The following is a 16,038-nucleotide window of genomic DNA, read 5'->3' on the forward strand; positions in this document are numbered from 1 at the left end:
ACACTGCTTCAACCTTCATACCCAGGCTCAGAAAACCCCTCACTTATTTGTCACGTGTATTTTTCTGTTTCCGGTTTGTCTGCTACAAATCGCTGATGCTCTCAGATCTCCTGGCTGTCACTCTCTGGCCCTGGAGAGGATGCCCAATGGGGTCGAAGCCTGCTTTGTTCTACAGTGGGGGCAGCTCTACTATTCACCCTGTGTTTGTTCTTGTCATCACCCCTGAAAGGACAGCAGTGCCAGGCTCTGGCCTATTAGCTCCCACTGCAGCCAACCCTCTCATAAATAACCCGTTGTCAGGGATTTTAATGGAAGCCCTCTGGAAGCTGTAAATCTTTGCAGCTCCCTCCTGCATCCTCTCCCTCATTTCCATCACAATATCACTCCACAGGAACCAGAGACCAAAGTGTGAGCTTGCCAGAGCAGATTGGTAGGACACTGGGGAAAGAAAGAGGCAGGATGGGGGGAGGGGAACCAAGCTGGGACAGTTGGTCTTAGGGAAGCATCTGCTGAGTGACAAGTCGATGATGGTCACCTGGGTCCTCGAGGCCCTGGAGAGGGGGAAGGGCAAGATGGCCTAGGGCCACCTGGAGGGAAGAGGGAAAAGGGAAGAGGGAAGAGGACAGGATGGCAGAGAGTTTTCTGGAAGAGCAGCAGATGGGCTGCTGGTTCCACCTCGGGCCCTACAGTGTGAATTTAAGTACCACGTAGCAGGATTTCAGTGTCTGCTTCGGGTTAAGCTATGCCTTTGCCTCTATCCTCCTGCCTGGGCAGATCGGCAGGTAAAGGGGCAGTGTCCTGTGTTGGCAGGAAATCTTTTCCTCTACCAATTTAGGTCTGAAAGGTAACAGTTTATATGCATACGAGAGCAGTCTAGAGTGAGTAACTCCCCCGATAGCTAGGAATTAAGGTTTATACATCAGTTTAATAAGGGTGTGTGGGGGGGTGTTCAAGGCTTCAAAGGATGGAAGGCTCTGATGAGACTTATTTAGACAGTTTGTTTGGAATATCCGTGTATCCCGGGATGCTGCCTCCCTGACTGGAGGTCTCCCTGGAGGGGTGGGGGTGTTGCTGGGTTGTAACTGCTGGCTCTTGTAAACCTCTGCATTATTCAGATAAGGGAAGTTCAGATTTCTTTCTGCATCTGCTGTAGCTCAAATGTTTCCACCTTAAAGTAAAAACCATCCTGAAGGGTTTTTATTTTAGTCCCTTCACCTGCTGTTTCTCCAATATCGTATCACAGCATAGCATGAAGTCCTGGGCATAGTCACTGACCAGAATGTTCCCAATGAATCTGCTAAAAGCTTACATACTCTAAGAAACACTCCTGGACTAACTCCAACATGCTTCACATCAGAGATGTGGATTTTGCCTCTTCCCTTAGTTGTTTCGACTACAGGTTTTCTGAGATGGCCTTGTTTCTCCTTTTTACATGTCTCCTCTCAACTGCTGGAAAAGAGCTCTACCCTCAGTGGAGAGTAATGATCCAAATCTTACATAAATCTTACTCCTTGGGACTAAATGATTTTTTTTTACAGGAGCAGTTACATTTCAGTGGCATCAAGTTAAGCATCTGGAAAAATTTCAAGAATGAAGAGGGATGGACACAGGCAGCAAGACTCCTCGGCTCAATCCATAAGGGAGTTTCTCCAAATCACTATGGTTCAAGACCTTAACATCTATCCTTTGTTCAATATTTCACCAATCCTGAATCAACCCAGGCAGAAACAGCCCTACTGGCTGCCAATCCTTTGCAGGCAGGACTCTGAGCTTAGACAGGTGGAAACGTTAGGAAACCACAATTATTTAAATCCAGTCACTACTCTGATTCTCCACCTAAGGACAGTCAAGGTGTTGCTTCGAGAAGCCAAGACCCCTGAGCCCTGGGCGGCCCTCTCTTATTGGCCAGTTCAGTGCAAGGGCCAGGACCCCCCACACTCTGAGGAGATGTCATGATTCAATAAGCCTGAGCTGTTCATCACAGGTTTGTGATACCCATTTTACTGCTAAAGAAGCGAGGCCTCAGGTCACGTCAGCTGCCTGAGGTTACACAAGCAACCTGAGATCTTGACTTAGGTCTCAATCCAGTGCTCTCTGCAAGGTGCCTCCTGCTCCCGGTTTTGGCTTTTTATCCTCCGCAGAGGCCCGAAGGGCAAGGCGCCCCTAGCTCGGCGCCACCCGCGCCGCCGGAGCTCCGGAGGTAGACTTGCTGATCTGCGTTAGCCAGGAAGTTCCAGCCGCGCCTGCGCACGACGCCCCGACGGCGCGGGCCCGGACCGACGCGGACGCGGGGGCGGGGCGGACCGGGGAGGGCGGGGACCTGCGTAGGGTGAGCGGTAGTCGCGCCTCGCGCGCTGGGAGCGCGGCCCGGCGTCCCCGCGTCCTTGGCGTCTCCCGGGGCGACCTCGGGCGCTTCCTTCTCCGAGCGGTTAATTGGGGAGCGGGATGGGCGCGCATGTCAGCCTACCGCAGGGGCCAGTCGAAGGCCTGGAAAGCCCTATATGCAAATAGGAGGGCCGGGCAGACCCCAAGTTAGGAGGGGCGCGGGTTGGGGTTACGGGTTGTCTGGCAGCCAATGGGAGCGTGTCTCAATCCTTCGAGCAGTGGACCCACAAGTGTGGTTGCGAGCGGTACGGGTGACAGAGCGGGGCCGAGACGGGAGAGTAAAAATCGCGGGTAAGAGCGCCCCAAAGCTCGGTGCTGTCCCCAGGCCGCGGCTTCCTAGTGCCTCCCCACTGAAAACCAGGTTCTACATGTCCCCGTTGGCCCCCACGGTGCCCAGTGCCCCAGGGCTACCCCCTCTGCCCTCCCTGGTGGCGTTCTACCAGGTGGCAAAAGCCACCCGCACCGCACCTGCTTCCTCTCGGCTCCATAGCCCACCGCTTCTCAGCAGGTCTAGGTATCGCTCACCCTCTTCCACGCCCCATACTGAGTTCACTGCTAAAATATTCTCACACCCTTTTCTCATCCTCAAGACCCCCATGCCAGGACCTTTCTCGCACACCGACCCTTCTTTTCCCAGCTCCTTACTCCCCTCCTGTCCTAGCTTTTCTCCCGAACCCGGGTCGCCCTTTGTGTGCACCCTCGCTTCCTGACCTCCCTCGATTTCCCAAACCCGGTGCCCCCAGGGAGCAGTCCCTTAGATACAAGAGATCCCTGGGAATCGCACAACCCTCTCCACCTCCCCCTTCCCCATCTTTGGATCCTTCTCTTGATAACCTTTCTTCCTTTGCCTGGAGAATCCTTAACAGAAAGACACTGCTGTTTTTCTTGGCAACACAGCCCTCTGCAAATAACCTACCCCCTTTCCAGCCTCTTTTTCTTTCATTTCCAGATGTTATTTCTCACCCTCCTGAAGAAAAACTCTTCTAGGCTTGAGAAAAGTTCTTTGGGATATGAACCCTAGGGAAAAATGTAACTTCCATTTGGGGATGACGCAGGAAGGGAGCCAACAGTTTTACTAAGCACTGGTATGTGCCAGGCACTTAAATAAGTTATTTATTGTATACACCAATGCCACCATTATATTTTCATTTTACAATATAGCCCTTATTTTGAGCCAAACACTGCTTTAAGAGCTTTAGAAATATTAACTCATTTAATCTTTAAAGCATCCCCATGAGATGAATATTATTATCTTCACTTTACTTATGAGGGAACTGAGGTACAAAGAAACTCAGTTACTCATCCACAATCGCCCTTGTAGTAAGTGGTAGAGATGGGATTTAGATCCAGAACCATCTGTCTTTGTTAGTTATGCACTGCGTTTTGTGGAGAAAATGACTGGGCATGAGCCTGCTCTGAAAACTGCATCTTCCAGTTTTGCAGAATTCCTCAGTTTCTAGCCGAATAAAAGGTGGCATCTGAGTCAGCAAGATTCTTATTGTTCCCAGGGAATGTGGTCAGTCATTCTCAGCACTTACTGGCAAAGCCCTTGAGTACCTGAGTGTCCCCTCCCCTCCCTTGTTAGTCCACGTTTTGCTAAGGATCCCTTCAGGCCCTGTGCTGAAATTCAAAGGGTGGCTAGAATGAAAAGCCAAAGACCATAGAAGGCATCTTATTTTATCCTGCCTGCTTCAAAGCTCAATGCACTTTTCTGGATATGAAGCTTTTATCTTCCTGGTGATTCTGTAATGATGGAGAAGACAGGGAATGAGGGAGGAGATAAGTACTGGCTTCTTATGACATACTATGTCAAAGAGGCAAAGCTGAAAGCAAGATCCAGGGGTCCTACCTCCACACCTTTTTTTTTTTTCCCCTATCTACTTCGACCTTTTCCGAGGGCTACCCACTGAAAACCTTCAGAGGATGCGTCTAGGAGGGGAATGAGGACCAAAAGATGAGAAGGGGAGGGGAGTGCAGGAAAGCCTATTATTTGGGAGAAGAGAAGGAAAGTCACAGGCAGACACAGTAGGAAAAACTCTTCAGTGCCGTATGAATTCCTACAGACTGAAAGAAAAGTCTAGGCTGTGAAGGTCAGGGTGAAAAAACTTGGCGAAAACTTGAAACACTTAACTACCAAATGATTCTTTTCCTCCCATTTACAGAACACCCATATTAATTCAGCATTGCAAAAGAAAGCACTAAACATTCCCCACCCTTCTGCAATACCCTTAGAGCCAAGAAGAGTAGTCAACATGAGTAGTCCTTCAGAAGTGGAAACGAGTCCCTCCAAGTAACCTGCAAAGTGTTCGTTTGCATGGAGCCATCCCAGTGCTCATCCCCTCCCCCTGGTGGCCAATGAAGGTCATTTTCATGCTGCCTAACCCGGCTTTAGTTGGCAGCCTCTGACTTGGAAGATCCCAAGATCAAATCCCATACCAAAATGGAAGGAAACATCAGGGTTTCTTCACTGTCTTAACTCTCCTACTTGGGAAGGTGAATTGAATGTGTCTTGTGTCGTCAAGAAAAACCGAAGATGGTATTTTCTATGTTTGCTACATATATTTGTACAACATAGTGTTCTTTTTTGAACTCCCCAAATCCCTTGGTCCTCATTGCCTGCCCACCTACCTGGCATAATGGAAAGCTATGTAGAAGGGCAGGAAGCTGGGGCTTTGATCCTGGCTCTGCAGACTTCTCTCCGGCTTTGTGCATGTCCCCTCCAGTAGCTGGGAGGGGGGATTTCAAAACCTTTAAAAAGCAAACAGATTGAACTAGACACACTCCAAGGTCCCTCCCAGTTGTAATATTCAGGACTTCCACTAGAAAATGTTCTAATTACACTCCAAATAAGAGCCCTGGTACAGCATGGATACTGGTGAAAAGAAGGGAAAGAAACAGAGTGAAAATAAATGCGAAGTAGAAACAATAGGGTTGGTCCCAGGTTATGTCAAACCTGAGGAGACCTAGGCCCCTTGTTGGAAGTGGGGATTTAGAGGCACTTGGCTTTAAGGAAAACAATGTGGGACCAGCTGATTCTTAAGGGACTAAAGTCACCGAGACTGTTTCTGGGAGCTAAGAAGTGAGTTGCTTCTCTTTATGGTCACAATCATTTATAGGTGATCAACAGAGAGGAAAAGGCAGTGCATGGAGTATAGAGGAGAGACAGCTGGTGGGGTCAGACAGACATGGCTTCTAATCCCAGCTCTGCCTCTTAACCTCTCCATGTTTCAGCCTTCTCATCTGTAATAGAGGGAGGAGAGTATCTGTGATATGATATTATGAGGATGAGATGAGACAGTATGTATATAAAGTGCTTTAGTATAGTTAATACCTGTTACTTGGTAAGTAGGTTGTAAATTGTATTTACTATTATAAGTGAATGAAACTAAGTGTTTTAAGTGCCTGCTATATGAAAGGATGCAAGGTCGATGCTTTAAAAAATGTTTTTTATTTTTATTTTTTAATGCTCACAGCAACATTTCTATTATATAAATGGGGAAAAAGAACCTTAGTTAGGTGAAACTAGTTCATGCATTTATTCATCCTTCCAGTCCATTCATTCAAGAAGCATAGAAACCTCTGCTATGCGCCAGACACTGTGGTAGGAGCTGAGAATTTAGACATAGCCTCTTCCATCAGGGAGTTCACAGTCCAGGGCCACACAGCTGAGAATGATAGGTAGCAATTAGTGAGCACCTACTATGTGCCAGGCACTGTTCTAAGCACATTGTATTAACTCAAATGAATTACCTCATCTAATTCCCATGGCTGGGGCAGACCATTTTACAGATGGGGAAACTAAGGCAGAGGGCTGTTATGATAAGTAAATTGCCTGAGGTCACACAACTAGGAAGTGGCAGAGCAGGGATTTAAATCCAGGCAGATAGACTCCAGAATCTTGAGTTCTTAGCCACGTCACTACAGCTGCCTCTTAGCAAGTGATTTAAAGCCACATCCCTGACTGCAGAGGCCCTTAAACTGGGAAATAGATATAGTATTTCAGGATGCCAGCAGCAGCCCCCTTCTCTCTTTTGTATTCTCCTTAGCCTTGTCCTTTGAATCTGTGGCCCCACCTCTTTTGATTCCCCAAGGCTGCAAGACTGCTTTTGAACAAATTTTAAGGCAGGAGAGGAACCCCCAGGTTAGCAGGGAGCAGTTGTTGAGACTGGGAAAGAGAAGTAGAGATGCACAGGTGGAGGATGGGTAAATTCAGATGTCTGGGGTCAGGCGTGTAGCCTAAATGAGAGAGAAGTGATCTGAGGCATATGAAAATGTTCCCTCTCTCTTAATGCTACTATATGGAAGATAATAGCACAGGGACAGCTGTCACTTGGCTCCTGAATCACGGAGACAATAGGGAAAGACGGGGACTGGGACAGGCTGGAAAATGGCTAAAGAGGGAGCCATTGCTCGGCCCTAGTTGATTGCTGGCGTGAGGCAATGGGGACCTGCTTTTCCAAAGAGGAATGGAAATCTAGATTTTTATGAGAAATCTACATTTCCTAGTTATTGGCAGCTGTTTTTATGAGAAATCTACGTTTCCTAGTTATTGGCAGCTGTTTTATGAGAAATCTACATTTCCTAGTTATTGGCAGCTGTTTTTATGAGAAATCTACATTTCCTAGTTATTGGCAGCTACTTCTAGTTTACAGCTATAACAACTACCACCACCACCGTGGCCCAGTAAACATTTCTGTAGGCTAGATTCAGGACGCAAGCCCTGGTAGGCAACTTTTTCTTTTTTGACGGTACGCGGGCCTCTCACTGCTGTGGCCTCTCCCGTTGCGGAGCACAGGCTCCGGACGCGCGGGCCCAGCGGCCATGGCTCACGGGCCCAGCCGCTCCGCGGCACGTGGGATCCTCCTGGACCGGGGCACGAACCCGTGTCCCCTGCATCGGCAGGCAGACTCCCAACCCCTGTGCCACCAGGGAAGCCCGGTAGGCAACTTTTGAGTGAGCCGTTCTCTTTCAAGGGTTGGAGAGAAGCCAGAAGGATTTAGCCTTGGGGATGAAACAGGAAGGAGAGAGCTGGGAGAAGAGAAAGCCCCCAAAGAGAAAGCAAATATAGTTACACGTGGCACTGACTGTTGTCTGCCGTCTTGCACCTGTCTCGGGTGCCTTCCAAGAGGCTCTCGTGTCATAGGTAGCCTAGTTTACAGGGGAAGGTGGGCAAGGCTGCCGTGATGAACCAGCTCCTGCAGAAGTATCAATACATGGGCTCCATCTCTTCCTTGCTTACGTGCCTGAGGCCCTCTTGTGCGAAAGTAAACAGAATTCGACTGTTTTTTTGTTCTTCTCTTTGAGGCAGACAAATATAAGCGGCCACGGCTTGTTTATACCACTTGGGCAAGGATTCGAAAAAGGGCAAAGACAACTCACAACTCCAGAGGCCAAATTCAGGGTCAGTTTTCTCTCCTCAAGTTAACATTAACATTTAGGTAAACGGAGCCAGTGCTCCTGGAGGGCTTGGTAAACAGGAGCTGTTGTGGAGGCCACAGGAGGGGAGCTGGCCCTTTACCTGGATTGAAGGGAGCAGCCCAAGGTCAAGATCTCATGTACTGTAGTCCTCTTGAGCTTTTGCCAGGAATGTGCCCGTTCACTAAGGAAAGCTGACTCACAAGACCCAGGTTTCATCGTTAATTGTGCCGAGCACAACCCTTTCTCCCCCTGTTCCGTGTCACCACAGAGGCCTTGGGTGTTAAGGGACAGCCCCCTTCAGCAAGAGAGAGAAACAAGTGGCAATCCCTGGCCATTAAAAAACTCTGCTCTCCCTCTGAGAAGTGGCTACGAGCATTCAGTGAGATCGTATATGTGACAATTCTTTGGAAAGCCTAAAGAATGATGCCCATGTAAGGGTTTATTATGAAATTATTCATAGGTAGCCTCTGAGTTAGAGCCCCCTTCCCCATTCTGGTTTGAGAAAGAAGCGGAGAGAGGTGGCAGGGTGTATTAATGTTAAAAAAAAAACCTGGCCGTAAGGTATAAAAGTTGTCTAGAATTAGCACGGCTGGGTACAGAGGGGAGATGATTCCCAAGAGATTGTGTGACTCTGGTGAGCCTGCTATAATTGCACGTTGCTGGTGGTAGTCGAAATTGTTGGAATCCCTCTGGGAAATAACATGGTGATATAAATAAATAAATAAAATATCAGAGGTTACATAATTTTCATATTCATTAACTTAGTAATTCTAGTTCTGGATAAATATCTTAAGAATATAATCCTGAAGAAATACAAGCTCTTCTGAACATGAAAGTGTGCATTTTAGAGCTATTTATATAATAGCAAGATTGAAAGCAACTTACACTGCCAGTAATAGGGCAATGGTTGGTTAAATTCAGACACGTTCCTTCAATGGGATATTATTACACAACCATTAAAAATTAGAACTATGTAAACTTTGCCACAACCAAAAGGATGGTTATGTTATGATTGTAAGTGGGCAAAAAGCAGATACAGAATTGTTTATCTATTATGGTCACAATCATATAAGAATAATTATGCTTAGAAATTTAGAATAAAAAAGAATACACAGTAGGGCCAAAGTTGCTATGTTAGCTACGGGTGATTTCCCACACTGCTCTTTTCTGAGCTTCCTTTAATGTTATAGTATTTCAATGATAATAGTACATTAGAATAAATTATAATAAAGATATTATTAATATCTTTTTTCAAAGCCAAAGAGTTTGTGAGGAAAGAACAGGGTAAGTAGCAAGAAGAGAGAGGGCCTGAAATAGTGAGGAGGTTGGCAGGCTTTGGAGAGGTGAGGAGAGGAGGGGAAAGCACCAGAAATTTGGCTTTATGGTCATAGAAGCCTCAGATGTGAAGAGGATATGAATCGGTTTATTGGGCCTGGGCAGTTCTGGGTACCCAAAGGCAGACTAAGCACATTCCTAAGGATTAGTGAAGCAGGGGCATTAAAAACCATGTCAACAAATTTGATATTTGAAATTTCAAGCAAACATCACAGAAGTCATCATGGGGGCGGCGGGGGTGGGGGTGGAATGGGAACTTTGCTGGACTTCCTTGTAGGTATTTTACAATTTGGTCTTGCTTTTATTTTGAATTGGATAGTGAGGGAGACACTGTAGCCTCTTTTGTGGTTGAGGTCTCCGAAGGGCTGCATCTGGCCCCGGGCTTGAATCTTGTTCAACCAGCTACGAGCCAGTCCTGCACTCATGAGCGCCAGTTGTGTTCACTCTGAGGCCAGCAGATTGTGGGAGGGAGGTTTGGTGCAGAGCCCAAATAGTTAACAGACCTCCTCAAAGCACCTCATCTCATCTGCACCCACGGGGACTAACTTCCTCAGCTAGGGAGGCTTAGGGCTTGGTTCTGAAGCTGTCTCCAGACACTCACTCATTTTAATAATAAGATTGTTTATGGCATGGTGCCATGCATAGCATCTCAGCTTGCTTCTGAAAACCCCAGGAGGGAAAAACCAAGGCCAGTGTTGGCTGAATGAGTCCCCAAGGTCATAGTCATGGCAAAAGGTGGAATCAGCTCCTTGCTGGAGCCTGCACCAACTGTGGAGGTGGCGTGGCATTTTATAAACGGCAACCTGTTGTCTGGTCTCTGAGCGCTGGTCCACCGCCCACAAGAGCAAGGGAGGGGGGTCCCCCTGCAGGTGGATGCGAGTAACTGCCACTCCGTTTACCCTCTCTCCAGGGGAGGACCCGTGTTTCCCCAGAGCTTCCTCCAGGCAGGGGAGATGCTCCAGTGCCTGCTTTTGGAAGGAGAGGAAGGGACAGACTCAGAAGAGAGAGAGGACAGTTCCATAGAAGATTCAAAAGAAATCGTCACCCTGGCTTTTGTGAGAGAGAACACTGGGGCTCAAAATGGGCTTCAGCATGCCCAGCAGCAAGGCAAGAAGAAGAGGAAGAAAAAGAGGTTAGGACTGAAAGATGAGGAATGGGGATCCATGTTGGTAAGAGCAGGAGGGACCTGGAGGGGGACGGGCCTCGGCTGCTAAGGAGTGGGTAAAGGAGAAACTGTGCGGAGTAAAAATCACACCACTTTTGGTTCATATAAAAAGAACCCACTTTTGATCATCTGTTTTATAGAATCAAATAATGGTGTGTAATATAAAACCATGCCTGTCCTAATCTTCATTCTATTTGTGTTTAGAATCCCTTTAAAAAATTGTGTGGGGAGAGACGATGGATTTCCTTGTTTTAAGAAAGTACTTATTGTCTTGGGGATTTAGTACACTTTAAATGTAACAGAATCACGCCGACTTCTTAGGATCTGACCGCAGCTTCCACATTCTAGTTCTTATTTAATATTTTGCCATACCTTTTGCTCCATTCTGGAGGGGGAGTGAATTCCTCCTCAGACTGATTGATGTCTGAAAGCTTGTCTGCTTTCTAACTCACAGCTTCCCTTAATGGGGGGGCAAGAGGAGGGAGACTATGAAGTATTTTGGTCAAAAAGATATTCACTTCCTGTTCCCGATGGGCCACTGGAGTAAAAGGATTGAGGAGGCGATGATGTTAATATGAAGCTTCGAGCAAAATCAGCTATAATCACAATACAGAATTTCTAGCTCGTGGGCAGAGTTACAGTACTCTGAACCCATGTTTTCTGTCACTCTGCAACCCTGGGGATTTGTGTCCTCAGTAACAGGGATGGTCAGACCGGGCTTAGTGTGACCACTTAGGTATCAGGCAGCTCCACGTGGGACACCATGTTTCTACGTGCAGTCCCTTGTTCTGGCATGTGTGTCTGTCTCTGTCTTGGTGCTTTCCCCTTTCTCTTTTCCAGATGATTGGTGATCAATCTATCCAGCTGCCGATATGAGAGTGGTGAGCACCTGCATTCAAGGCACCCACCATGGGGACCCACTGGATTCCCCCAAAGAGTTGGGAAGGCTCACTCATATATTCTTCTTTCTATTTTTTTTGAAGGGTGATTTTTTAAAAAAAATTATTTATTTTATTTTTATTTTCTGACTGCGTCGGGTCTTTATTGCTGCCCAGGCTTTCTCTAGTTGCCACGAGTGGGGGCTACTCTTTGTTGTGGTGCGCGGGCTTCTCACTGTGGTGACTTCTCTTGTTGTGGAGCACGGGCTCTACACTCATGGCTTCTAGAGCGCAGGCTCAGTAGTTGTGCCACATGGGCTTAGTTGCCCCGCGGCATGTGGGATCTTCCCGGACCAGGGCTTGAACCCGTGTCCCCTGCATTGGCAGGCAGATTCTTAACCACTGCACCACCAGGGAAGTCCACTATTTTCATTTCAAATTTGGGTGCTTAATTTGGTCCTGACTCTCCTGGTCACTGCAGGCACTTCTTTTTTTCCAGGCTCTTGAAGGCATTTGAGTTTGTGTTGGAGTCAGCTCCCAGTTATTAAGATTAATAGGGACTGGAGAAGAAGGACGTGATAGCAAATATATGGTTTTGAAATACACTGCATAGTTTTTTCTGTCAATTTACCTTGCTAATTAAGCTTGGCTGTGGCCGACGTTAAGGATTCGTTTATATCCCCTGAACATTCAGTGCTAGTGCTTGGAGGAAAGCCAGAGGCCTACTTCCTGGCAAGGGTGGGTGAAACATTCACCCCAGAAAACCTTCTGTGGAAGTCACTGGGCACAGGCTGTGTTCCCCAGGAGCTTTCCACTCTCTGTGTTCCTTTCTCGGCAACGGTGTGTCCAGATGGGGCAAGATGGCTTCCAGTCCCAAGGAGCCCAGTTGTCTGGCTTCAGTGTACGGTCTGGGAGCACCTAGAAACATAACCTCCCCACCACGTGCTCCTCCCCCACTTCCCGGCTGACGGGCCTTTCTTTCTCCACCTGCCACGGCAGTGCGTAGGGCTGCCCAACAGTATGGCCTTCGAGAGGGAGGGGAAAACGACGACTGGACTCTCTACTGGACTGACTACTCGGTGTCGCTGGGGCGGGTGATGGAAATCAAAAGTTACCAGGTATCTGGGTCAGAGCCGGTCCTCTGTGTAAGCGTGGCATCTACCCCGTGGAGCCCCAGTCTTATGACTGTCCCCAGGAGGAGCTCATGGGTACTCCCATGGGCCCCCTTGTTCACGACTTCCGGCTTCCTTTGCAGAAAATCAATCACTTCCCAGGGATGACTGAAATCTGCCGCAAGGACTTGCTGGCCAGGAATATGAGCCGCATGTTAAAGATATTCCCAAGAGATTTCCACTTTTTCCCTAGGACCTGGTGTCTTCCTGCTGAGTGAGTGCCCACCTGCGCCCCTTTCTCCACTCCCCACCGCCAATTTACGTTTTCCACTTGCCCCCGAGTCCCTGGTTGCTACTTTCCCTTCCCATAGGGTCTCCCATCTCTCTCTCCTCTTCAGGAAGAGAAGGAATAAAGGGTGTGTCCAAGGTTGAGAAAACACAAGGCTCTGCCTATACAATTAGATGACATTTAGGGGCTGGGTGCCTTGGAGCCTGTGCCTGCAGTTGGGATGAGAATTTGTTCTGACCTTGAAAGCTGTTGATTTTGAACTTGTTCCAGCCTTTTCACTGTGCACTTTTGGAATTTTTAAGGCCCTCGAGCATTTCTGGAGGGAGTGAGGTAACGGTTAGCACCCAGGTTAGGAGCAGGGAGGGACACCTGACCTCTGACCCATGGCAGTGCCGTGGATGGCAGTCAGCCTTTTCCCATCTCTGGTCTCACTATATCCATCTGGAAAATGGACATCCATTCCTGGGACCTAAAATACTCTGGACCACATCACGAGAAGCAGGAGGAATGTGAGATGACATGAGCATGACCTGGGTACAGTCTGGTGTTTGGGACAAGGTGGGGGAGTAAAGAAGCATTGCCATCAGAATTATACTTACTCACAAAGGCCCCCCAGGAATCCCACTCTCCCGTCTCCCCCCAGTGCTTTCCCAAACCAAGCGCCCCAGAGTTCCCAGCCTTTCCTAACTTGTCTGGAACAATTTGCAGAGCTTAGCAGCAACTTCAGAGAAAATGTGTTTGCCATCGGGTTGACAGGAGCCTCCAGATTTCATGGCCACTGAGGGACATTGCAGTCATGTGACTTCTCCAGTGGTGACAATGCTCCTTTGAGTTAAAATGGAAAATAAGAAGTATAGCAAGCCTGAGATTTATAATCCTTGAAGTTGGTTTCTTTCTTCTGAATATACTTTCTTCAAACTACGTTCAAAGATAGCATTTGCCCTGTCACACTCTAGCTGGAGTGGAGGTGTTACGGAGGAAAGGCTGAAGCCCAGAGCAGGGGAAGAGACTGATGGATCCAAGGTCACATCATCTGTCAGGGCCTGAGTCAGATTCAGAACTTCACACGTCTTGTCTGCAAACTCAGAGAGCCGAAGTGCTTGGGTCACAGTTAGTTACCTTTGTGGGGTGTGTGGCGTGGACCAGCACTGTGCCCGCATCATGTCATGTGTGAGATAGCTGTCATTGTCTTCATTGTGTAGATGATGGAATTGAGGCTTAGAGAGGTCAAGTCCTGGTAAAGGGCTGCACCGCTGGTGAGTGCTGTTGCTGGGGCTAAAATCCAGGTCTGAATTCCCTCCAGAGCCCATCTTCTCTCCGCTGTGTGTGCTCGACTGCCTCTCCTATAACCAGATCTCTGGGCGTCTGTCTGTCAACTCCAGGGCTTTTGTCACTTTTTTCTTTTTTTTTAAATAAAGAGCTAGCCTTCATTTTCACTGATCCCCCCGCTAAAGGTGTATCTCATTCTCTTCCTGCTCTGGTAGCTGGGGAGATTTGCAGAACTACAGCAGGTCAAGAAAAAATAAGGTGTACATCTGTAAGCCGGATTCGGGCTGCCAGGGCAGAGGTATATTCATCACCCGGACAGTGAAAGAAATCAAACCAGGGGAGAATATGATCTGTCAACTCTATATCTCAAAGGTACTTCCTCATCGTGATTATTTATTTATCATCCACGGCAACCTCAGGCTGAAGCTCCACTGGACTGGTTGTGAAAAGAGGGAAGGGATGGTGGGGTGGGGGTGAAGCCAAGTCCTGCCTTGGACTTGGTCGGACCAAGCCTTCTGACCAGAGACGTGACATGTGCCTGGGCCAGAGCGCCCTTGCCCTTGCACTCTTGTCGATTGGTCTAGCGCTGCCAGGCTGGCCCCTTGCCTCTAACAGACGGCAGCTGGGAGAGCCGCTTGGGTCTGTGGAGGCCCCACCTCCTTTGGGAGAGGGAAGTAGCCCTGGAGAGAGCATGGTAACCAGCTGTCCATGACTGGAGGTATAGCCCTTTACAGGGAGGGAGCCTTCTAGAAGGTGCATAGGAGACCTGGCTGGCATCGCAATCAATACTGCAACTGCAGGGAGAACTCTGGCAGAAGTGCAACGGTAGCAAGCCCTGGGTGGTGACAACATGGCCTTCATCACAGGCCTTTTTCATGTTATTTTGTCTTGTTGCCAGGAAAGCTCTTGGAGGTGGTTACTCATGCCATTTGACAGATGAGGAAACTGAGGCCTGGTGTGGTTAGTGGCTTGCACAAGGTCACATGGCCTAAATTCCCTTGTCCCCCTCCCCAATCCCAGCCTGGCCTCTGTAACGCAGGTAACACCGGAGCTGAAACCACAAAAACAAGACAGGGCGCTAATGGGCTTCAAGTCGGGGTCTCCTCTGACGCCGCCGTGTGTCTTCTGTTCTCTCCTCCCAGCCCTTTATCATCGACGGGTTCAAGTTTGACCTGCGGATTTACGTGCTCATGACATCCTGTGACCCTCTCAGGATTTTTGTGTACAATGAAGGACTGGCGCGCTTCGCCACCACCTCCTACTCCCGCCCCTGCCCAGACAACCTGGTGAGCTCGGGGACATGCCGCCTCCCCTCCTCTCTTAGCTGGTAAAAAATCCTAGTTAACACCTACATTCTCAAGGCATGGTGGATGTGGCTGTCACTTGCTGAACTGTGGTTTACTATGTGCCAGGGTGTATCTGTTCTTTCGTTTAGCCCTCCCAAGAGCCCTCAGAGATAGGGATTATCATCTCCAGTTTACAGATAAGGAAATTAAAATCCAGTTATAAGGGACTTGTCCAAGGTCACAGAGCTAGGAAGAGGTGAGGTGGGGACTCGTGGCCTGGCTGCAAAGCAACAATTCCGTGGTGCTCAAGGAAAGAAGGATGTGGGCAAGCCCCCAGCCCTCCCCCAACATCCCCAGGCCCTCAGGGCTCCTGAAGTCCCCCCTCAGCAGAGCGCCACCCAACCTCAGGAGTGGGAGCTTCTTATGCTCCAGGCTGTAGGATACGCCTTCTTACTTCCTCTGTTTTGCCAGTGTAAGTAAGCCCTAAGACGCCCCCTTTCTTTTCCATCTCTTTAAGCCCCAGGGGCCATGGAAGGGCACAGAGAGGAAGTGGAAGGCTGCCCTTCCTCCTGACCCCACAGACTTGTGTCTCTTTCCCCAGGACGATATCTGCATGCACCTGACTAATTATTCCATTAATAAGCACAGTTCCAATTTCCTTCGAGATGCTCACTCTGGCAGCAAGAGGTAAGGAAGCGGCTTCCCTTCTCTTTTCTTTCCCTGCTGGGCTCCGAGCTGCTCTCTGAGATTCTATCCAAACCCTGTCAGTCCCCATCAGTGTTTCCATCTTGGGTCACATGGTGTCAGAAAATATTTCTTTGCCTCTAAGCCCAGAACAGACTCCTTAGTCTCTGCCCTCTGGCTGTTAATCATTAAAAGAAGACCACATCATAAACCCTAG

The 16,038-nt window shown here is 48.5% G+C and overlaps 1 protein-coding gene across 1 annotated transcript in view; it reads left to right on the forward strand.

The window, feature by feature from the left end:
* The first annotated feature begins 2,575 nt into the window (after positions 1-2,575).
* The window catches only part of TTLL6 (tubulin tyrosine ligase like 6), a 41,224-nt gene continuing 27,761 nt past the window's right edge, over positions 2,576-16,038 (forward strand). Inside the window, 8 exon segments of the mRNA XM_029212231.1 lie at positions 2,576-2,676; positions 10,049-10,270; positions 11,144-11,184; positions 12,181-12,299; positions 12,437-12,567; positions 14,067-14,223; positions 14,994-15,137; positions 15,739-15,824. Coding sequence (XP_029068064.1) covers positions 2,576-2,676; positions 10,049-10,270; positions 11,144-11,184; positions 12,181-12,299; positions 12,437-12,567; positions 14,067-14,223; positions 14,994-15,137; positions 15,739-15,824 — 1,001 coding nt within the window.

Source organism: Monodon monoceros, unplaced genomic scaffold (assembly GCF_005190385.1).
Source record: "Monodon monoceros isolate NGI ecotype Baffin Bay Population unplaced genomic scaffold, NGI_Narwhal_1 Super_Scaffold_9, whole genome shotgun sequence".
NCBI lineage: Eukaryota > Metazoa > Chordata > Mammalia > Artiodactyla > Monodontidae > Monodon > Monodon monoceros.